Raw genomic sequence first — 23,063 nt, 5'->3', positions numbered from 1 at the left:
GGAAACGCTTTGACATTCCAATTCAAGGACTTTTTTTTTTTTTTTTTTTTTTTTTTACTATTTTTTTTTACTCTTGAAAATAGGGGATAATGTTTACGGAAGCGCGTCGCCTCCTCTGGTGGGGGCCGCGACGACGCTGCAGCCGCCGCAGCCATAAAATAGCTCGCAGAGGGTTTAGGGTCGGGGAGCATATTTAAACTACTACAACCGAACTTTACGACCTACTAACAGGGGGGCTGCGCCCACCTCGACCCCCTCTTCTAACCAGGGAGGGGGCATAGCCCCTGGACCCCCCCCCCCCCCACATGTATAAGTGACTTATTTCAGCAAGGAGGTATTTCTCGCAACACCGGCTGCACCGTCGCCAGAGGAGGCGACGCGCTTTCGTAAACATTATCCCTATTTTCAAGAGTAAAAAAAAAGTCCTTGAATTGGATTTTCAAAGCGTTTCCATGACTGTTGAAGGTTTGTAGAAAAGATATATGAAGAGATACTGATGTTTCATAAAGTAGATCATGAGATACTGGCACGGACCTAATACGAATCTTTACCAGAGATACTGATGTTTCATAAGGTAGGTAATGAGATATACTGGCACGGACCTAAAACGAATCTTAACCGAAAAAATATTAATTTGCAAGTATTTTGATAAGTTGGGAGACACCACCAAACCTGTGCTCTTCCATGCCGTGTTATCTTAAGCCCAAATAGCCCAATCTTGGCTTAGTGAACAGGAATGAACTCGGCGCACGAACTCGGAGCAAAAACTTTGGATCCCATATCTCAAAAAGTACTGGTTCAATCTTACTTAGATTTTTGACAGTAGGTAGACAGACATAAGTAAGCTAAGTAAGAGGTGCCTCCATACCTGAGTAGGCCTCCTCGCTCTTCTGCCAACAATGTATCCCAGACGTTTCCAAAGTGTTTCGGGAAGCACTTGAGAAACAACTTGGATACATTCAGCAAATAATTGAGAAACATTGAGAGAGAATGTGTGTAATTCACAACGGACTGATCAAGTGTTGGACTCATAATTGCCAGCAGGTACCCTCCCCACATGAGCAAGTGCACTTTACCGTCAATCTGTGTGTGTGTGTGTGTTCCTTTGTGTGTGTGTGTGTTCCTGTTTGCGTGTGTGTGTTCGTGTGTGTGTGTGTGTGATTTTCAATAGTCTTGATAGTAAAGTATAAACTTTTTATATTCCAGTCAAATTTCATTTATATATTTATGGATAAGAGAGAGAGAGAGAGAGAGGGGCACACCCTGACCGCTGGGAGTGACCTCCCTCAGGGGTGTGGGGATAAAGACACATCCCACACTTCACTCACGGGGAAAAGGGATTGGGATTATAATTATCATTCATTCACATACTTCAATATCTAGCTAATTATAGGTGTGTGTGTGTGTGTGTGTGACTCTCTCTCTCTCTCTCTCTCTCTCTCTCTCTCTCTCTCTCTCTCTCTCTCTCTCTCTCTCTCTCTCTCTCTCTCTATATATATATATATATATATATATATATATATATATACATACACACACCCACAGACACCCCCCCACACCCGCATATATGCGCGCGCGAGTGCAGGACCGCCCACACCAGGAAAGTTTGTATGGCAACTCAGCTTTGACATTTCGCAGGTGTTAATGAGGCTCGTACAAGGACCTCCGCCTGTCAGATTATGGCCGCAGGCTGATGGGAGCTGGAATGGCTTTTCTGTGCCTGGTATTGATTCGTGGTGTTTTGGGAGCCACCGTTCGTAATAGTTCATCAAAATCAGTGGTTGACCTTCCAAGAAAAATATTAATTAACTAAACCCTGCTCCATTAACTCTCGGCTCCGCCAAAAGTACGTCATTCTGTAATGCTCAACTTTCTATAAACGACCGAACCCACACGCGTTTCCTTGTCTTCTTGTTGCTCTCCAGTGAGTGCAATAATAAGTAAAACACCGACCATGACCCTCACCACCACAGAGAGAGAGAGAGAGTTCCTATCTATAATGATCTCTTCCTCCTCTTCCTCCTCCTCCGCCTTCCCCATCCTCCTCTTCCTCCTCCTCCGCCTTCCCCATCCTCCTCTCCTCCATCCCTCCTCAAAATATCCTGTGTCTCTTCCTCCTCCTCCTCTGCCTTCCCCATCCTCCTCTTCCTCCTCCTCCGCCTTCCCCATCCTCCTCTCCTCCATCCCTCCTCAAAATATCCTGTGTATGTGAAGAAGAATGAAAGGAAGAAAGAAAATGAAAGAGAGAAAGCAAGAAAGAAATAAGGAAATAAAGAGAGAAGAAGAGTGAAAGGGAAAGAAAGGGAGAGAGAAAGAAAAAAGAAATCAAGAATGAAAGAAACAAACAAAGAGAGAAGGAAGGAGAAAGAGAAAAGAAGAATGGGAGAAATAAAGAGAGAAAGATAAACAAAGAAAAAATGAAATAAACAAAGGAGAAATACAGAAGAAAAAAAGGAGAAAGAAAGAAAGATAAAAAGGAGGAAATAGTAAAAATGAAAGAGAAAAGAATAATAATAATAAAAGAGAAACAAAGAAAGAGAAGGAGAAAGAGAAAGCAAGTAAGAAAGGAAGGAAAGAAAGAGGAAGACAGGAAAAGAGTAAGAAAGGAAGGAATAGAGAAAGAGGAAGATAACTCTCTCTGCTAATCCTCGCCCAGTGGGAACACACCTGCGTTTTCCCCCTCTTCATCCATTCCTCCCTCCCTCCCAAATCACACTGCTACTTCTGGGATGCTAACGTGTCAATTTTGTCTTCACTTCTCCCCGGCTCCCGCAGTACGGGGTTGCTGCCTGGTGTTGAGCGCTGACTGAAATACAGAAATGGTGAACAAGTTGAACCTCTGTGAGCTTTTTGGCGACTGCGGCGGAGAGAAATACTGCCTCCATGATAAACGGCCGCTATTTTCTGCACTATTGACAAACCGATTTTAATTTGCTCTGCACCAAAAAATCGGGCAATCCTTCTACTTTCTAACGATCTTTGCGTTTTTTTCTTGCGTTTTACCGTTTTGTCACAATCAGCGTTTTTGTCAAGACTTTTGTGTCCTGCTGTTAAAAAATATAGTATAACACCCATTTCTAGCCTCAATTTTCTCTGCTATTTATCAACCGATTTTAATTTGCTTTGCACCAAAAAATCGGGCAATCCTTCTACTTTCTAACAATCTCTTCGTTTTTTTCTTGCGTTTTACCGTTTTGTCACAATCAGCGTTTTTGTCAAGGCTTTTGTGTCCTGCCATTCAAAAAATTTAGTATAACACCCATTTCTAGCCTCAATTTTCTCTGCTATTTATCAACCGATTTTAATTTGCTTTGCACCAAAAAATCGGGCAATCCTTTTACTTTCTAATGATCTTTGCGTTTTTTTCTTATGTTTTACCGTTTTGTCACAATCGGCGTTTTTGTCTAGGCTTTTGTGTCCTGCTGTTAAAAAATATAGTATAACACCCATTTCTAGCCTCAATTTTCTCCACTATTTATCAACCGATTTTAATTTGCTTTGCACCAAAAAATCGGGCAATCCTTCTACTTTCTAACGATCTTTGTGGTTTTTTTCTTGCGTTTTACCGTTTGTCACAATCGGCGTTTTTGTTCGCCTAACTCCAAAAAATCTCGTCCTTCCAGATCCAAGATGGAGTTGTTTGTGTGCGCCCAAAACGCTCACGTGTACAATGTGCATGAGGGGCAGTGTGTGGGTGATGTGCGCGCCTTCGTGTGCACGGCGGAAGACCTGCCACTGGAGGAGGTGTGTGTGGGTGTGGGTGTGTGTGCGTGTATGTGTGTGTTTGCGCTTGTGTGTGTGTGTGTGTATGACAAGTTTTTTCTTTCTCCTCCTCCTCTTCCTTCCTCTCCTCCTCCTTCTCCTTCCTCTTCCTCCCCCTCCTCCTCCTCCTCCCCAGAATCGGCGTCTGTATCGGAACTTTTTTTTTTCCAGGTCCACCTCTACTCCGCCGGCACTCTCCTGGGCAACGACGCCCTACCATTAACGTCCCTCTTGGCTGATTCTGTTGGTGTGTCTCTGACCCAGAAGGGAGGTGGGTACCAGCCATCTTTGTTCGTCCATCCATATGTTCGAAAGCATCTCTCACATTCAACCTCTGTTTTCTCCATGTTCTGATAAATTAACCTAGCTCACCTTACACTGAAAAATAGCTTAACCTTTCTACTTTCCAACGCTAGTTTCGGATTCTCTTTACCCCTTTCCGTTTTCCCACAATCTCCGTTTTCCCCAGGCAAGGTGCATGGCTCGGTCTCCCACCAAGAAAATAATTGGAACTATCCCTCAATTTCAAGCTCAATTTTCTCCATGTTCCCTTAACTTAACCTAGCTCACCTTACACTCAAAAATAGCTTAATCTTTCTACTTTCTAACGCTACTTATGTTTTCTCTTTACTCCTTTCCGTTTTCTCAGGCAAGGGGCATTGCTCGCTCTCCCACCAAGAAAAAAAAATGAAAACATCCCTCAAATTCAACCTCAATTTTCTCCATTTTCCCTTAACTTAACCTAGCTCACCTTACACTCAAAAATAGCTTAATCTTTCTACTTTCTAACGCTACTTTTGTTTTCTCTTTACTCCTTTCCGTTTTTCCACAATCTCCATTTTCTCAGGCAAGGGGCGTGGCTCGCTCTCCCACCAAGAAAAAAAAATGAAAACATCCCTCAAATTCAACCTCAATTTTCTCCATTTTCCCTTAACTTAACCTAGCTCACCTTACACTCAAAAATAGCTTAATCTTTCTACTTTCTAACGCTACTTTTGTTTTCTCTTTACTCCTTTCCGTTTTCCCACAATCTCGGTTTTTTCCCAGGCTAGGTGCATGGCTCATTCTCCCACCAAGAAAAAAAATTGAAACCATCCCTCAAATTAAAACTCAATTTTCTCCACTTTCCCTTAACTTAACATAGCTCACCTTACACCAAAAAATAGCTTAACCTTTCTACTTTCCAATGGTACTTTCGGATTCTCTTTAACTCTTTCCGTTTTCCCAGTCTCCGTTTTCCCCAGGCAATGTTCACGACTCGCTCTCCCACCAAGAAAAAAAATTGAAAACATCCCTCAAATTCAACCTCAGTTTTCTCCATTTTCCCTTAACTTAACGTAGCTCACCTTGCACCAAAAAATAGCTTAACCTTTCTACTTTCCAATGGTACTTTCAGATTCTCTTTAACTCTTTCCATTTTCCCACAATCTCAGTTTTCCCCAGGCAATGTTCACGACTCGCTCTCCCACCAAGAAAAAAAATTGAAAACATTCCTCAAATTCAACCTCAATTTTCTCCATGTTCCGCTAACTTAACGTAGCTCACCTTACACCAAAAAATAGCTTAACCTTTCTACTTTCCAATGGTACTTCCGGATTCTCTTTAACTCTTTCCGTTTTCTCACAATCTCCGTTTTCCCCAGGCAATGTTCACGACTCGGTCTCCCACCAAGAATAAAAATTGAAAACATTCCTTAAATTCAACCTCAATTTTCTCCACTTTCCCTTAACTTAACGTAGCTCACCTTGCACCAAAAAATAGCTTAACCTTTCTACTTTCCAATGGTACTTTCGGATTCTCTTTAACTCTTTCCGTTTTTTCACAATCTCAGTTTTCCCCAGGCAATGTTCACGACTCGGTCTCCCACCAAGAAAAAAAATTGAAAACATTCCTCAAATTTAACCTCAATTTTCTCCACTTTCCCTTAACTAAACATAGCTCACCTTGCACCAAAAAATAGCTTAACCTTTCTACTTTCCAATGGTACTTTCGGATTCTCTTTAACTCTTTCCATTTTCCCATAATCTCCGTTTTCCCCAGGCAATGTTCACAACTCGGTCTCCCGCCAAGAAAAAAAATGAAAACATTCCTTAAATTCAACCTCAATTTTCTCCACTTTCCCTTAACTTAACATAACTCACCTTTTACCAAAAAATAGCTTAACCTTTCTACTTTCCAATGGTACTTTCGGATTCTCTTTAACTCTTTCCATTTTCCCACAATCTCAGTTTTCCCCAGGTCTCCCACCAAGAAAAAAAATTGAAAACATTCCTTAAATTCAACCTCAATTTTCTCCACTTTCCCTTAACTTAACGTAGCTCACCTTGCACCAAAAAATAGCTTTCTCTTTCTACTTTTTATCCGTAGTTTCATTATTTTCCTATCTTTTCCCGTTTTCCTGCAATAACAGTTTTCATCAAGCAAGGTGGTTGGGGCACTGCTACTAAAGTGAAAAATCTTGAAACATCCCTCAACTTCAATCTCAGTTTTCTCCACTTCACAAAAACGGCAATTGCGGAAAAATGACAAAACTTAACAAAAACATCATTAAACAGTAGAATGATTGCACTATTTTTTGGTGTAAAGCAAATTAAAATCGGTTTGCAAATAGTGGAGAAAATTTAGGTTGAAGATAAGCATTACGTAATTTTTTTGTGATGGGTGGACACGAAAACCTTAACAAAAATGGCAATTGCGAAAAAACGACAAAATGTAATAAAAAAACAAAAACATCAGTAAACAGTAGAATAATTGCACTATTTTTTGGTGTAAAGCAAATTAAAATCGGTTTGCAAATAGTGGAGAAAATTTAGGTTGAAGATAAGCAATGCGTTATTTTTTTGTGATGGGTGGACACGAAAACCTTAACAAAAATGGCAATTGCGCAAAAACGACAAAATGTAATGAAAAAACAAAAACATCAGTAAATAGTAGAATAATTGCACTATTTTTTGGTGTAAAGCAAATTAAAATCAGTTTGCAAATAGTGGAGAAAATTTAGGTTGAAGATAAGCAATATGTTATTTTTTTGTGATGGGTGGACACGAAAACCTAAACAAAAATGGAATTGCGCAAAAACGACAAAATGTAATGAAAAAACAAAAACATCAGTAAATAGTAGAATAATTGCACTATTTTTTGGTGTAAAGCAAATTAAAATCAGTTTGCAAATAGTGGAGAAAATTTAGGTTGAAGATAAGCAATATGTTATTTTTTTGTGATGGGTGGACACGAAAACCTAAACAAAAATGGCAATTGCGAAAAAACGACAAAATGTAATAAAAAAACAAAAACATCAGTAAACAGTAGAATAATTGCACTATATTTTGGTGTAAAGGAATTTAAAGTCGGTTTGCAAATAGTGGACAAAATAGAGTTAGAAGGTGAGCGATATATTATTTTTTCTGATGGGTGGCCGTGAAAACCTTAACAAAAACAGCAATTGCGGAAAAACGACAAAACTTAACAAAAAAACAAAAACATCATTAAACAGTTGAGTGATTGCACTATTTTTTGGCGTAAAGGAAATTAAAGTCAGTTTGCAAATAGTGGACAAAATAGAATTTGAAAGTGAGCGATATATTATTTTTTGTGATGGGTGGCCATGAAAACCTTAACAAAAACAGCAATTGCGGAAAAACGACAAAACTTAACAAAAGAACAAAAACATCAATAAACAGTAGAATAATTGCACTATTTTTTGTCGTAACGGAAATTAAAGTCGGTTTGCAAATAGTGGACAAAATAGAGTTAGAAGGTGAGCGATATATTATTTTTTCTGATGGGTGGCCGTGAAAACCTTAACAAAAACAGCAATTGCGGAAAAACGACAAAACTTAACAAAAGAACAAAAACATCAGTAAACAGTAGAATGATTGCACTATTTTTTGGCGTAAAGGAAATTAAAGTCGGTTTGCAAATAGTGGACAAAATAGAGTTTGAAGGTGAGCAATATATTATTTTTTGTGATGGGTGGCCATGAAAACCTTAACAAAAACAGCAATTGCGGAAAAACGACAAAACTTAACAAAAAAACAAAAACATCATTAAACAGTTCAGTGATTGCACTATTTTTTGGTGTAAAGCAAATTAAAATTGGTCCACAAATAACAGAGAAAATCAACGTCAAACTTCACACTCCCCCAAAGAAATCTAATCGGTTCCCTTTCCTTCCAGAATCTCCACGCTGACTTCCCCCATGATGTCTTACGGCAGAGGCCCGCCGGATATCAAGGGCATGACGTCCCTTAAGGTGGATAACTTGACCTACCGCACCACCCCAGAGGACTTGCGGCGGTCCTTCGAGAAGTACGGGGAGATCGGGGACGTCTACATACCCCGGGACCGCTTCTCCAGGGAGTCCCGCGGTTTTGCCTTCATCCGGTGAGTCTTTGGGGGGCGGCTGGGTGTGATTCTAGAGTGGGTTTGTTTTTTTTTTTTTTTTTTCCCAGAGAGAGAGAGAGAGAGAAAGGGTTGACCTGGGTGTGATTCTATTTGTTTTTTTGTGTGTTGGTAAGAGATTGTTTTTTCTCCCAAATGCAGGGGATTTTCGAATGGAGATAGGATTTCTCTCTCTCTCTCTCTCTCTCTCTCTCTCTCTCTCACTCACTGCATCTGCTTCCTCGGAACATCCACATAATTTTTCACATCCGCATCCGCAGCTCTGATAAATTAAACATCTGCATCCACATCCGGGGGCTTCGTGGTGCAGTGGTTAGCACACTCGGCTCACAACCGAGGGAGCCCGGGTTTGATTCCTGGGCGGAGTGGAAAAATTTGGGCATCTTTTCCGATACCCTACTCCCCTGTCCACCCAGCAGTGTACCAGGTATTAACCGTGTAGCAGCGACAGGCCAGATTTGTGGCTTTACCGTGTAGTAGCGATGGGCCAGTTTGTGGCTTTACCATGTAGCAGCGACGGGCCAAATCATTGCTGTGGAGCTTGCAGTGAGCGTTTAGCAACACCAGCAAATACGCCTAACGCTCACTACAAGCGTTTAGCAATGAAAGGGTTCAGAAACATCATCCCCGCTGCTACCTGGGTTAATCGGGGGTTGTGTCCCGTCTCCTGGGGTCTGTTCCCTTCTCCTATAATTCCTTCCCCTCCTGTCTCTCTCTGGCATATGACCACAGATGTTGTGTCCCATCTCCTGGGGTCTGTTCCCTTCTCCTATAATTCCTTTTCTTCCTGTCTCTCTCCGGCATATGTCCACAGATGTTGCACCCATTAAACAAAACTTTCCTTGCCTGTCTCTCTCCGGCATATGACCACAGATGTTGCGCCCACTAAACAAAACTTTCCTTGCCTGTCTCTCTCCGGCATATGACCACAGATGTTGCACCCACTAAACAAAACTTTCCATGCCTGTCTCACTCTGGCATATGACCACAGATGTTGCGCCCACTAAACAAAACTTTCCATGCCTGTCTCTCTCTGGCATATGACCACAGATGTTGCACCCATTAAACAAAACTTTCCTTGCCTGTCTCTCTCCGGCATATGACCACAGATGTTGCGCGCCCACTAAACAAAACTTTCCTTGCCTGTCTCTCTCTGGCATATGACCACAGATGTTGCGCTGCCCACTAAACAGACCTATTTTTTGACGTAAACTAAATCAAGATCGGTTGGTAAATAGATAAGGAAACCAAGGTTGAACTTCACCCAAAAATATCAACCACACTAACACACTCTCCTCCTCAGGTACTATGACCGCCGCGATGCCGAGGATGCCATGGAGGCGATGGATGGACGGCGGCTGGACGGAAGGGAGCTGAGAGTCCAGATGGCACGCTACGGCCGCCCCGAGACCCCGCCGCACCGCCGCCGCCGCCGCAGGTGAGACACGGGCGCTCATTGGGGGATGTGTGGGTGTGATTCTAGAGTTCCTTACACCAGACTATCCATAACTACTACTACTACTACTACTAATGGTGGTTTTCTCCCTCCCCCCCTTTCCCTCTTCCCCTCCCCTCCCTCCCTCATACAAACATATATTGGATTAGAAGGTAAAAATTATTATTATTATTATTATTATTATTGGTAGTAATAGTAGTAGTAGTAATAGTAGATGTAATATTGAGGATAGTAGTGATACAGTAGAGCCCCACTTAGCGCGAGATCACTTAGCGCAAGTCACCATCTACCAAGAAAAGTGAAAGCCTCAGCGGCAGCAGCCACCACGACTGAGTTTTGAAAACTGCACCAAGGCGCCTTGATGCACGGCACAAGCCCTTACTTTAGCAGATGACGCCATGTTGATACAGGGCAAGTGCTTTGTTTACGGTGTGGACGTGGATACGGGCAACTGACCCTGGCCGTGTGTTACGCACACCCGGAAAATTTGGATTTGCCGGTTGTCCTAGCTGCCTCCAACACGGTGGGAAGAAAAGGGCTCAGTGTGACACCACCAGGTTACAGTGAACCGACAACTTGCTCCCGGTTGGGCGCACGGGCGTTGCCAGTGGCCACGACGGTTAGAAGAAAATGGCCAGTGTGACGCACTGCCTTAACCCGTGTACGTGTGTCGGGTGATGGGAATTCCCGCTCGGGCGGAAAGCATCGGGTGGCAGGGGTCGACGCGCTCGGCTTGGCCAAAAATAGCACCTCTTCCCAATGTCATGTCTCTGCCTTGCTGCAACATAGACACTTCAGATTTATTTCACCGTGGAGAAGAAGGATTGCCCATGAAAAAACAGTACAGGCAACTCTCGATTTACGCAAGTTTGATTTACGCATTTTTGAATTAACGCGGGGTCCAAAATCCAAATAAATGTTTAATTTACACGTTTTTTCACTTGTACGTGATATTTTATGGAGTGTCCACCAGATGTCTCACGCAACTGGACTCACACGGCCACACACCTGAGCTCAGTTCTTCCCGCAAGCCACTTCAACAACAATACAGTACCCACGCTACTCAACAATAGGGGTGGGCAGGTACCAGTACCAGGTATACAGTACGGTACCAGTACCAAAATGCTCGGTACCGGTACCAATACTAACCAGTCGCTCATGGTGTCCCTCATTTCTTCCTCCCACGAGTGAGGCTGAGACTGAGTGCCCGAGTAGATATCTCGGTGATATGGATATTCTCTCTCTCTCTCTCTCTCTCTCTCTTTTTCCACTGAATGAAGTGAATTTATTTTTCGACAAACCTACCTCTTGTTTGATTTACACGACCTCTTCAAGGACGCAATACTCGCGTAAATCGAGAGTTACCTGTATATATTGATATGTTTTCGTTTGAAATTGCCACACGGGGCATTGATGAAAGACCTATTTTCCAAAATCTATCAACACCGCCCGCGCGCTGGGAGGACGACAATAGTCCTTTAGCCCGACGCTTGTAGGTTACGGCAGCGAGGCCGCTGGCCGGGTGGGCACCGGCGATGACGTCATCGGACTCCCAGCGAATCACAAGCGAGTTTTCAGAGCTCAGCCAATCCGAGGGTTGGTTTTTTTTTTAATGTGAATGATTATTTTGAGTAATTATCAAACCCAAAAGTCAGACCCACGTGTGCACCAAATAATTTTTTTCATATTGGTTACTTTATTCAGTTAGCACAACCACGTTCATCCACCTAATTCTAGCACTAAATGGGGCTCTACTGTAGTACTAGTAGTAGTATTTTCATTGATTTATGTGGATATATTCAAACTACTACTACTACTACTGTTACTAACACAACACGGATAGTTCTCGTTCAAGGTCACGCTCAAGGTCGCGCAGGAGGAGCCGGAGGTCAAGGTCGCGGTCCAGGACAAGGTCTCGCTCCAGGCACCGTCGCTCTCGCTCAAGGTGAGAGAGAGAGAGAGAGAGAGAACAGCCGCTACTCCTCATCTCTCCAGAATCACACCCAGCATGCAATTTAACCTCCAGAATCACACCCAGCATACAATTAAATCTCTAGAATCACACCCACCATGCAATTAAATCTCCAGAATCACACCCACCATGCAATTAAATATCCAGAATCACACCCACCATGTAATTAAATATCCAGAATCACACCCACCATGCAATTAAATATCCAGAATCACACCCACCATGCAATTAAATATCCAGAATCACACCCACCATGCAATTAAATATCCAGAATCACATCCACCATGCAATTAAATATCCAGAATCACACCCACCATGCAATTAAATATCCAGAATCACATCCACCATGCAATTAAATATCCAGAATCACACCCACCATGCAATTAAATATCCAGAATCACACCCACCATGCAATTAAATATCCAGAATCACACCCACCATGCAATTAAATATCCAGAATCACACCCACCATGCAATTAAATATCCAGAATCACACCCACCATGCAATTAAATATCTAGAATCACACCCACCATGCAATTAAATATCTAGAATCACACCCACCATGCAATTAAATATCCAGAATCACACCCACCATACAATTAAATATCTAGAATCACACCCACCATGCAATTAAATATCTAGAATCACACCCACCATGCAATTAAATATCTAGAATCACACCCATGTGTACATCTACGTGTGTACACATAATATATTAATGTGTGTGTGTGTGTGAAAGAGAGAGAGAAAATTCCACAAGACCCAATATTCCTGACACACACACACACACACACACACATTCTTACTTAAATTAGCTCAATCTACTTATACGTGTCTGTTTCCATGTATGCGTGTCAACTTGTGTGTGTTTTTATTCCTTCCCCTGCTCTAATTCCTCCCCTCATTCTAATTCCTCCCCTCGCTTTAATTCCTCCCCTCGCTTTAATTCCTTCCCTCGCTCTAATTTGTTTCTTCCCTTCCAGGAGCAACAGCCGGTCCCGGTCTCGCTCGCACACCCGCTCTCGCTCAGGCAGCAAGAGCCGCTCTCGCTCCATTCCCCCGGAGCAGGACCAGGCTCGCTCGGCTCGCTCCGACCACCACCGCTCACCCCCCCATGCCCCCCCGGCACCCCCCAACGGCATGGATGGGGGACCGGGAGGGGAGGGGGGCGCTCGCTCTAAATCAAGGTCTCACTCCAAGTCTCGCTCGAGGTCCAGGACACCAAGGTCACGGTCAAGGTCCAAGTCGCCTCGCTCGAGGTCAAGGTCAAGGTAAGGCTCTCGCTCGGTTTTGCTGGCTCGCTCTAATTGTAATTTTTTCTCGGTTTTGTGAGTGTGTGTGTGATTCAGCTCTTGGTCTGGTGCGGGCAAGACAGCCAGCCGTTCCCCTGCAGAAGAGCACAGAGCTCATAGTACCAATCTTTGGGCAGGACTGAGACCACTCACACACAACACACCGCAACAACGAGGCCACAGCTCCTTGCCTGACATCGCGTACCTACTCACTGCTAGGTGAACAGGCCTACATGTGAAAGACCCAACTTATCTTCACCCGGCCGGGGAATCGAACCCCGGCCCTTCTGGTTGTGAGCCAAACACTCTAACCACTGAGCTACTGTGTGTGTGTGTGAATTTACCTAGTTGTAGTTTTACAGGGCCTGGGCTTACGCTGGTGTGGTCCCGTCTCCGTATCTGTACATAAGAACATAAGAACATAGGGAAACTGCAAGAGGCCAGGTGGCCTACACAGGGCAGCTCCAGAATCCCCCCCACTACTCACGATGGGTGAGGTGTAGTTACAGGGGTTACAGGTAGAGGCTTGATCCTCGTTATACCGGCGGTACTAGGCACGCATCCAGTACCCCGTCACCTTACTGCACCCACACCTCACTGCCACCTGTCGTCCTCGTCCATGTAGCTATCCAGTCTACTCTTAAAACAAGCCACCGTCCCAGCACTAACTATGTGATTGCTGAGTCTATTCCATTCCCCCAGCACCCTGTTACTAAACCAGTGCTTGCCTATATCCCTCCTAAATCTATACTTTTCTAATTTAAATCCATTACTGCGAGTTCTATCCTGCTGGCTAATTCTCAGTACTTTACTTATATCGCCTTTGTTGTAACCCTTGACCCATTTGAATACTTCTATCAGATCTCCCCGCACTCTTCGGCTCTCTAGTGAATGTATAAGTTTAGAAGTTTCAGCCTATTTTGATATGGGAGGTTCCTCAGCCCCTGAATCATCTTGGTCATCCTCCTCTGAACTGATTCTAGCAAGTTGATGTCCATTCTGTAGAGGCAGCTCCTTTGACCCTAAGCTCCTGTGTATCTAACCCCACCTAATATCACTGTCCATGAATTTATCTAGTCTATTTTTTAATGTGACAATTGTATTGGCTCTCACCACATGACTGCTAAGCCTATTCCACTCATCCACCACCCTGTTTGTAAACCAATTTTTGCCTGTGTCCCTGTTGAATCTGAATTTATCCAGTTTAAACCCGTTACTTCGTGTCCTACCCGGTTCTCTTACCAACAAAACCTTATGAATGTCTCCCTTATTAAAGCCCTTCATCCATTTATAAACCTCGATCATGTCTCCACGCACCCTTCGCCTTTCTAGAGAATGCGAGTTTAACTGTTTGAGTCTTTCCTCGTATGGCAAGTTTCTCAACCCCTGAATCATCTTAGTCATCCTCCTCTGCACCGATTCTAACATTTTGATATCCATTCTATAGTAAGGTGACCAGAACTGAACCACATAGTCAAGATGAGGTCTAACTAATGCTAAATATAGTTTGAGGAAGACTTCGGGGCTTCTGTTGCTTACGCTCCTTGAAATAAATCCCAGTACCCTATTTGCTCGATTTCTAGCTTGAATGCATTGTGCCCTTGGACGGAGATCAGAGCTCACTAAGACCCCTAAATCCCTATCGCACCCAGACCTGCTTATGAGAGTGTCATTTAAGCAATAGTTATGTGAGGTGTTGTTCCTACCTACACTCAGAATACTGCACTTCCCTACATTGAACTCCATCTGCCATTTATCCGCCCAGTCATACAATCTGTTGAGTTCACCTTGGAGAATACTAGCGTCCTGATCCGACTCAGTTACTCTACCGATCTTGGTATCATCTGCAAATTTACTAACATCACTACTAATTCCTGTATCTAAGTCATTGATATAAATAATAAACAAAAGTGGACCTAATACCGAACCTTGTGGGACCCCACTCGTAACACATCCCCAGTCAGATCTTTTACCATTGATTTGCACTCTTTGCTTCCTATTTCTAAGCCACGCCGTGACCCAGTTCAAAACTTTACCCTCTACTCCGTGAGCCCGTAATTTAAACAACAGTCCAACATGTCCAACTTTGCCTTAACATGACACTACTACTAACTACTACTACTACTGTTACTACTACTACTACTGCTACTGTTACTACTACCACTACTACTACTACCACCACTGTTTGCAGGTCCATGGAGTGAAACCCTACATAGACAAGGCTGAAGAAGAAGAGGAAGAAGAAGAAGAAAGGGAGAGAAAGAGAGAGAGAGAGAGAGAGAGAAAAAAAAATTAAAAATATTACTGAAGGTACATTATCAATATTATTATTATTACTATTATTTTGTATGTTAGGAATAAAACAAAAGGAAAATTAGGATTACAGTTTTAGGTTATTTTTTTTTTATTATTATTATTTTATTTTTTATTATTATTATTATTATTATTAATGGATTAAATGTTAAGTTAGTGCTTAGAGTGTGTGTGTTTCTCAGCTTATAAATTGTAATAGTAATTTAGATGTACTTCTACTACTTCTACTATTTCTACTACTATTTCTACTACTACTACTATTAATACTACTACTACTACTATTTCTACTACTACGACTACTATTTCTGCTACTACTATTTCTACTACTACTACTATTTCTACTACTACTGCTATTACTATTTCTACTACTATTACTACTACTATTTCTACTACTACTACTACTACTACTATTTCTACTACTACTACTACTGCTTCTGCTTCTGGTGTAATAGTTAAGAACACTTAGGATTAGTTTCTTCTCTGAAGGAAACGTCAATGTAAAGTAGAAATTCATTACCATTATTATTATTACTACTATTACTACTACTACTACTACTATTACTATAGTCCGGCAAATCTTAAGTGGCGGCTCTGACGTGGACAGCCCGCTAGACACTGATGCTGTGTTTCCAACTGACCTCGCGCACCGTATCTCTCACACCCTTCTAGTCTCCCCGTGTCTCTCTCTCACTCAAGTATAAAAACAAATATGGTTTTTATGATTGATTCTGTCTGTGAGTGAATACAAAGACACTTGGCAGCGCGGCGTTGTCAGCTCAAGTCAACCCAACACACGGCAGGTGCCAGCTCCTCTGCCTGCTTTAATTATCGCATTTCTGCTATTTTTTGGTGTGTGTCTGCCATCTGCCATACAATGTCAGCCATATGGCATAATTATGACAAAATATGAAGACTGTACCTGTATATGGAATGCCAGGACCGTCAAGCAAATTTTGATGCGAGTCACGCAGGTGAATGGTGAGGTTCCCTTGGGGATGCCAGGGAGTGGGGAAATCGCTGAGAACAGTAAAATATTACACTTTGACCTTATTTTCACACCACCCAAGAGGTAAAGAGTCTTGGTGTGTATTTTTAAAAGAGGTTTATTATTACTATTATTATTATTATTATGCATTGTCGTGCACCATACTCCCCGAATGAGAGTACACCCCACTTTTCTTGCACACACACACACACACACAGAAGGGTGTGAGAGGCATGGTGTGCGAGGTCAGTTGGAGACGTGGCACCAGGGTCTAGCGGGCTGTCTACGTCAGAGCCGCCACTTAAGGTTTGCCGGACTATGCTACTAGTGCTGCTGCTACAACAGAACGACTTAGGATATAATCACACACGAGTATTAAAGGGAAGACATTATTATTATTAGTAGTAGTGTTATTTTTATTATTATTATTCTTAGTATTATTGTTTTCCTGGCTGGTGTGGCAGTTAAGGTTTGTGGTGTCATTAAATCTGTGTCTGTTGTTGTCAGTGATTAATTCTCCAAGTGTGTGTTTCAGAGGTGCCACTGTGGGGGAGTGCACACACACACACAGACACACACTCCTCCCCAAAGATCGGTACTTTGAGCTCTGTGCTCCTCCGTAGGGGAACGGCTGGCTGTCTCCAGAAACCCACAGCAGACCAAGAGCTGAATTACACACACACACACACACACACACACACACACACACACACACACACAGCGGGGTAGTCAGCATGGGAGGAGGTCCTCAGCGCCAGCACAGTCAGCTACACACACACACACACACACACACACAGCGAGGTAGTCAGCATGGGAGGAGGTCCTCAGCACCAGCACAGTCAGCTACACACACACACACACAGCGAGGTAGTCAGCATGGGAGGAGGTCCTCACCGCCAGCACAGTCAGCTACACACATACACACACACACACACACACACACACACACACACACACACACACAGCGAGGTAGTCAGCATGGGAGGAGGTCCTCACCGCCAGCACAGTCAGCTACACACATACACACACACACACACACACACACACACACAGCGGGGTAGTCAGCATGGGAGGAGGTCCTCACCGCCAGCACAGTCAGCTACACACACACACACACACACACACACACACACACACACACACAGCGGGGTAGTCAGCATGGGAGGAGGTCCTCAGCGCCAGCACAGTCAGCTACTAACAACCATTTCTGCAACACAGGCGCTGAGCTGTTGCTGGCTTGCTGTGTTGCTGTGTGGTGTGGTGAGGAGAGCGGAGGAGGTGGTGATAGCAGTGTTGCGGTGAATGCAGTCACAGTGGCGGTGATGCAGTGTTGCGGTGAATGCAGTCACAGTGGTGGTGATGCGGTGTTGCGGTGAATGCAGTCAGTGGCGGTGATGCGGTGTTGCGGTGAATGCAGTCACAGTGGCGGTGATGCAGTGTTGCGGTGAATGCAGTCAGTGGCGGTGTTGCGGTGAATGCAGTCAGTGGCGGTGGTGCTCGAGTCAAGGTTATGTTGGTGTGGGGGTCATAGTTGGAGATGAGATGGCCAGCAAGAATCTACCTGACGGGGCTTTACTAGGCGCACCCAACATGGTACAGCAGGGACTGTTTTGGGGGCCATGGGAGGCAGTGGTCTAGGGGCCGCTTTCACAGTCACTTTGTTTGTTTTGAGCGTTACCAATGGCGCCGATGGACGCTATAGTTTTCCGCGTGAAACTGGCCTATGGGGTCCTCTGTATGGCCACCCGCACGACAAGTCCAGCCAGAGGAGTTTGGGGTCTGTACAGAGTTATTCATCCTGAACTCCATAGCTGGGCACGATAACAGAAAACCTTATTCCTGATAACCGATAACTGATAATGGAAAACCTTATCGGTGATAACCGATATTCATTAACTGGAGACACAAATATAGGCGATAACCGATACCCGATATAAATCGACAATTCCGATACTAGCTAGCGATAAGTCCGATAGGCGAAAACGATACTATGTTGATATTTCAAATAAAAAAAAACATAGATGAATTCAAATGTCATTATCTGTATTTTAGAAAACTTACAAAACCGGAAAACCACACGTTGACACGTACCTTTCGACGGTAATACTAGAAACGCCTGAACCGGTGTTGTGTTATTTGGCGTCCCCGCCGTCAAAAGCACTAGCTTTTTTGTTTACAAACACTGGTCTCTCGTGAACTGCGCATTCTCAGACCAGCAAGCGTAGACCTGTACAGTCTCACAAAGCTTTTTAACCGTAATGAAGAGTTGCTGGAAGGCTGAATCAGACATACAGTACCACCATCCCCGCTGTTTCTAGAACGACACTGTACGAGTTGTATTTATATGTACAGAGTGTCGTTCTAGAAACAGCGAGGATGGTGGTACTGTTTGTCTGATTCAGCCTTCCAGCAACTCTTAATGTGTTAAAAAGCTTTGTGAGACTGTACAGGGCTACGCTTACTGGTCTGAATGTGCGCAGTTCACGAGAGACCAGTGTTTGTAAACAAAAGTGCCAGCTTTTGACGATGGGACACCAAATAACACAACATCGGGTGCCTTCAATACCATGGCATGCTCACAAACGAATATGGAATATCAAATTTGAGGCAGTGAATAATCATTTTGGGGGTAAGTTAAATGATTTTTCTCTTTGATATATTGATTTTTGAGTAACAAAAAACATAACCTAGTGTTTTAATGTTGATGATCTAAGTATGAAATCTTTTCACTGAAGATATTTCATAACCCAAAGGTTTTTCAAACAACACCGGGCGCCCGGGCCACACATGCGCAGTAGGGAGGAGACAACTTTTTTTCTGAGAGGCGGAAAAAAGTAGCGATTATCGCTAATTTGGTCACAAAAGTAACGAAGATACCGATATATATTTAAATAAGTAGCGGATGGCCAATAACCCGATTTTGTTATCAGCGATAAAGTATCGCGATGACTTATCGCGACAACACCCAGCTATGCTGAACTCTGTAGGGACCCCAAACTTGTCGGACCAGACTTGTCATGCTAAGGAAGGGAGAATCAGTTACCAGCTCAGTGCCACACAGTTTGGCGGCATGGTGGAGGGAGGGGCCAGGTGGGTGCGAGTGGAGGCGGAAGAGGCGGAGGAATTTGGGTGACCTGAACACCTCAAGCCATTTTTTAAATGTTTTTGGGGTAACTAATTCCATTTCTTTCAGATTATTTTTTTTTTTCCGATAACCCACCAGGAGGCCCCCCCCCTCCCCCCCCCCCAAAAAAAAGCGGGTGAATGCAAGAGGAGGAGGAGGCCATTACAGCTATTTCCAAAGATCTTGTCACTGAAATACAGTGCTCTTCATTAATATGGGGGGCTTCGTGGTGCAGTGGCTAGCACACTTGGCTCACAACCGAGAGAGCCTGGGTTCCATTCCTGGACGGAGTGGAAACATTTGGGCGGCTTTTCCGATACCCTACGCCCCTGTCCACCCAGCAGTGTACCAGGTATTAATCGGGGTTGTGTCCTGTCTCCTGGGATCTGTTCCCTTCTCCTATAATTCCTTCCCCTACTGTCTCTCTCTGGCATGTGACCACAGATGTTGCACTGCCCACTAAACAAAACTTTCCTTGCATGTCTCTCTCTCTGGCATATGACCACAGATGTTGCGCCCACTAAACAAAACTTTCCTTGCCTATCTCTCTCCGGCATATGACCACAGATGTTGAGCCCACTAAACAAAACTTTCCTTGCCTGTCTCTCTCTGGCATATGACCACAGATGTTGCGCTGCCCACTAAACAAAAACTTTCCTTGCCTTTCTCTCTCTGGCATATGACCACAGATGTTGCACTGGCCACTAAACAAAACTTTCCAACTGTTCCCTTCTCCTATAATTCCTTCCCCTCCTATCTCACTCCGTCATATGACCACAGATATTGCGCTGCCAACTAAACAAAACTTTCCTTGCCTGTCTCTCCGGCATATGACCACAGATATTGCGCTGCCCACTAAACAAAACATTCCTTGCCTGTCTCTCTCCGGCATGTGACCACAGATGTTGTGCCCACTAAACAAAACTTTACAACTTCCAAATGTGTAATATATTGGTTTAACCCCTTCACTACGGCCAGGCCAAAACAGCGCCCCGTATCCGAGATCGCCGTGCGCACCAAATTTCAAATGTCGCTATTGAATATAACAAGTTTTCAGCCATAAACTCAACTTAATCATCATGTATTATATATGAAAACATGCAGAATTAAATTGTGCACATAAAGAAACATACATTAATTGATAATTTTGAGATGTAAGCATAATTTGCCAAGGCTTTCCTAGGAGTTGTGGGCATTTCCAGGGGTAGTTTTATGACCCTTCCTCTGCACCGTGAACCTAAGGAAACACACATGTGACAAGGCTTTCCTAGGAGTTGTGGGCATTTCCAGGGGTAATTTTGTGACCCTGGTGGTAGTGTGACCCTTCCTCTGCCCATGAACTTAAGGAAACACACATTTGGCAAGGCTTTCCTAGGAGTTGTGGGCATTTCCAGGGGTAGTTTTGTGACCCTGGTGGTAGTGTGAACCTAAGGAAACACACATTTGCCAAGGCTTTCCTAGGAGTTGTTGGCATTTCCAGGGGTAGTTTTCTGACCCTGGTGGTAGTGTGACCCTTCCTCTGTACCGTGAACCTAAGGAAACACATTTGCCAAGGCTTTCGTAGGAGTTGTGGGCATTTCCAGGGGTAGTTTCATGACCCTGGTGGTAGTGTGACCCTTCCTCTGTTCTTTGAACCTAAGGAAACACACATTTGGCAAGGCTTTCCTAGGAGTTGTGGGCATTTCCAGGGGTAGTTTTGTGACCCTCTGTACCGTGAACCTAAGGAAACACACATTTGGCCAGGCTTTCGTGGGAGTTGTGGGCATTTCCAGGGGTAGTTTCATGACCCTGGTGGTAGTGTGGCCCTTCCTCTGTACTGTGAACCTAAGAAACACATTTGCCAAGGCTTTCCTAGGAGTTATGGGCATTTCCAGGGGTAGTTTTGTGACCCTTCCTCTGTACCGTGAACCTAAGGAAACACATTTGGCAAGGCTTTCTTAGGAGTTGTGGGCATTTCCAGGGGTAGTTTCATGACCCTGGTGGTAGTGTGACCCTTCGTCTGTACCATGAACCTAAGGAAACACACATTTGGCAAGGCTTTCCTTGGAGTTGTGGGCATTTTCAGGGATAGTTTCATGACCCTGTGGTAGTGAGACCCTTCCTCTGTACCGTGAACCTAAGGAAACACACATTTGGCAAGGCTTTCCTAGGAGTTGTGGGCATTTCCAGGGGTAGTTTCATGACCCTGGTGGTAGTGTGACCCTTCCTCTGTACCGTGAACCTAAGGAAACACACATTTGCCAAGGCTTTCCTAGGAGTTGTGGGCATTTCCAGGGGTAGTTTCATGACCCTACCTCTGTACCGTGAACCTAAGGAAACACACATTAGGACCCATCTGACCTGCGATTTGACCCAATAAGATGGTTGGTGTGAGGGTCAGACAGCAGGGTCACCACAGGGGCTTTGTACAAATAAAAATCTCCCTATAACTTGACCATAACCCTGCCCCCAAGTACTACTGCGAAGAGGTCACTGCCTGGGTGGAACTGCCATAATTTGTGTGTGTGTGAGGAAGAAGAGAAGGAGGAGGAAGATGATTATAGATTTTTCCCTTTCAGATGTGAAGGTATTTCTCTCTCTCTCTCTCTCTCTCTCTCTCTCTCTCTCTCTCTCTCTCTCTCTCTCTCTCTCTCTCTCTCTCTCTCTCTCTCTCTCTCTCTCTCTCTCTCTCTCTCTCATTATTATTTTTATCATCAACACTTATTAATAAAAAATATATACTACAACTCCCTTTACTTACAATCCTTGAGTAGTAGTAGTAGTAGTAGGAAGGACATTGCCAACCTAAATTAGATATGGAGGAGAGATGAGAAAAGTGTTGATAAAAATGGAGATAGAGAGAGAACGAGAGGAGATAGAGAGAAACGGATAACACGAGGAGAAAGAGGAGAGATTGTTCTATAAGTGTACAGAAAGAGGAGGAGGAGGGACAAGAGGAAAGAGGAGAAATAAAGACGAAAACCGAGCACCTACAGGCAACTCGACTCACCTGGATGTCTTCACGCGTTGCAAGGCGGCACCACGGACCACCTCACCTCAGTGTCCACCCAGACTTGGTAGAGAGGACGTGTGCCACGGTTCTACTCGCTGGGGGGGGGACTCGGCGCCATGAAGTGTGTGCCTTGGATGTGTGACGGTGTTATTAGCGCGGCCAGGTGGGGGATATTTACAGGTAAGCGATCTCTCTCTCTCTCATTTTTCCTCCTTCCTCCATCTCTCTTCCCTCCTCCCCCATGAAAAAGAGGAGGAGGAGGAGGAGGAAGACGAAGAGGAGGTGGAGGAGGAGGAACACAAAGGAAGAACAAACAACAGCAGACCTGCTGGTCCTTACGAGGCTGTTTGTGACAAGCTACACTAACTATCTAATCAAAGGTGGAAGATGAAGGACAGCAAAGGCGAAGGCTCCTCCCCACCCCCCCATCCCTCCACCCAAAGCTGGCAGGAAAGGAAAAAGAACCATGCAGCATGGAAAAACTTTATGGAAATTATGTAGGAAAGAGGAAAGAACTACCATTACTGCTACCACTAACCGGGCGATAAAAGCGGACAAGGACACCACTGCAGTATTCGAAAGAACTTAACGTTATTACGACAATGAGTAATATCTTAGTTGCTGGTTGGATTCAAAACACTTGTTTAATCTATTTTTGAAGGCCGTAACTGTTGTACTATCAACGACATCACAGGGTAGAGCGTTCCAAACATTAAGAACTCGATTGAAGAAGAAGTGTTTAGCTTCGTGCGAGAGAGAGAGAGA

The 23,063-nt window shown here is 44.0% G+C and overlaps 1 protein-coding gene and 2 long non-coding RNA genes across 6 annotated transcripts in view; 1 reads left to right on the top strand and 2 right to left on the bottom strand.

Annotated features, from left to right (window-relative positions):
• Window positions 1–21,928, top strand: part of LOC127003653 (serine/arginine-rich splicing factor 2-like) — a 27,166-nt gene extending 5,238 nt beyond the window's left edge. Inside the window, exons 2-8 of one of the 4 annotated variants that reach the window (XR_007757183.1) lie at window positions 3,934–4,033; window positions 7,939–8,145; window positions 9,467–9,601; window positions 11,463–11,564; window positions 12,576–12,863; window positions 15,076–15,194; window positions 17,401–21,928. Coding sequence is in view for 2 of the 4 variants with exons in the window: in XM_050870558.1 (XP_050726515.1) it covers window positions 7,961–8,145; window positions 9,467–9,601; window positions 11,463–11,564; window positions 12,576–12,863; window positions 15,076–15,088 (723 nt within the window). In the remaining 2 variants the exon portion in view is untranslated. Of the gene's footprint in view, window positions 1–3,933; window positions 4,034–7,938; window positions 8,146–9,466; window positions 9,602–11,462; window positions 11,565–12,575; window positions 12,864–15,075; window positions 16,684–17,400 lie in introns of those variants that run through there. The other 3 variants (XR_007757182.1, XM_050870558.1, XM_050870560.1) reach the window with 3 other exon arrangements.
• Window positions 4,040–7,922, bottom strand: LOC127003656 (uncharacterized). The gene is made up of 3 exons (XR_007757186.1): window positions 7,562–7,922; window positions 5,467–6,813; window positions 4,040–4,871 (listed from the first exon to the last, which is right to left on the bottom strand). It is a non-coding gene; the product is annotated as an uncharacterized LOC127003656 (long non-coding RNA).
• Window positions 20,048–23,063, bottom strand: LOC127003654 (uncharacterized). Its single transcript, XR_007757184.1, has 2 exons — window positions 21,216–23,063; window positions 20,048–20,838 (listed from the first exon to the last, which is right to left on the bottom strand). It is a non-coding gene; the product is annotated as an uncharacterized LOC127003654 (long non-coding RNA).

The sequence above is a fragment of the Eriocheir sinensis genome, chromosome 26, assembly GCF_024679095.1.
Source record: "Eriocheir sinensis breed Jianghai 21 chromosome 26, ASM2467909v1, whole genome shotgun sequence".
NCBI lineage: Eukaryota > Metazoa > Arthropoda > Malacostraca > Decapoda > Varunidae > Eriocheir > Eriocheir sinensis.
Note: the sequence above shows the minus strand (reverse complement) of the source record. Positions and strands in the feature narration are given on the sequence as shown.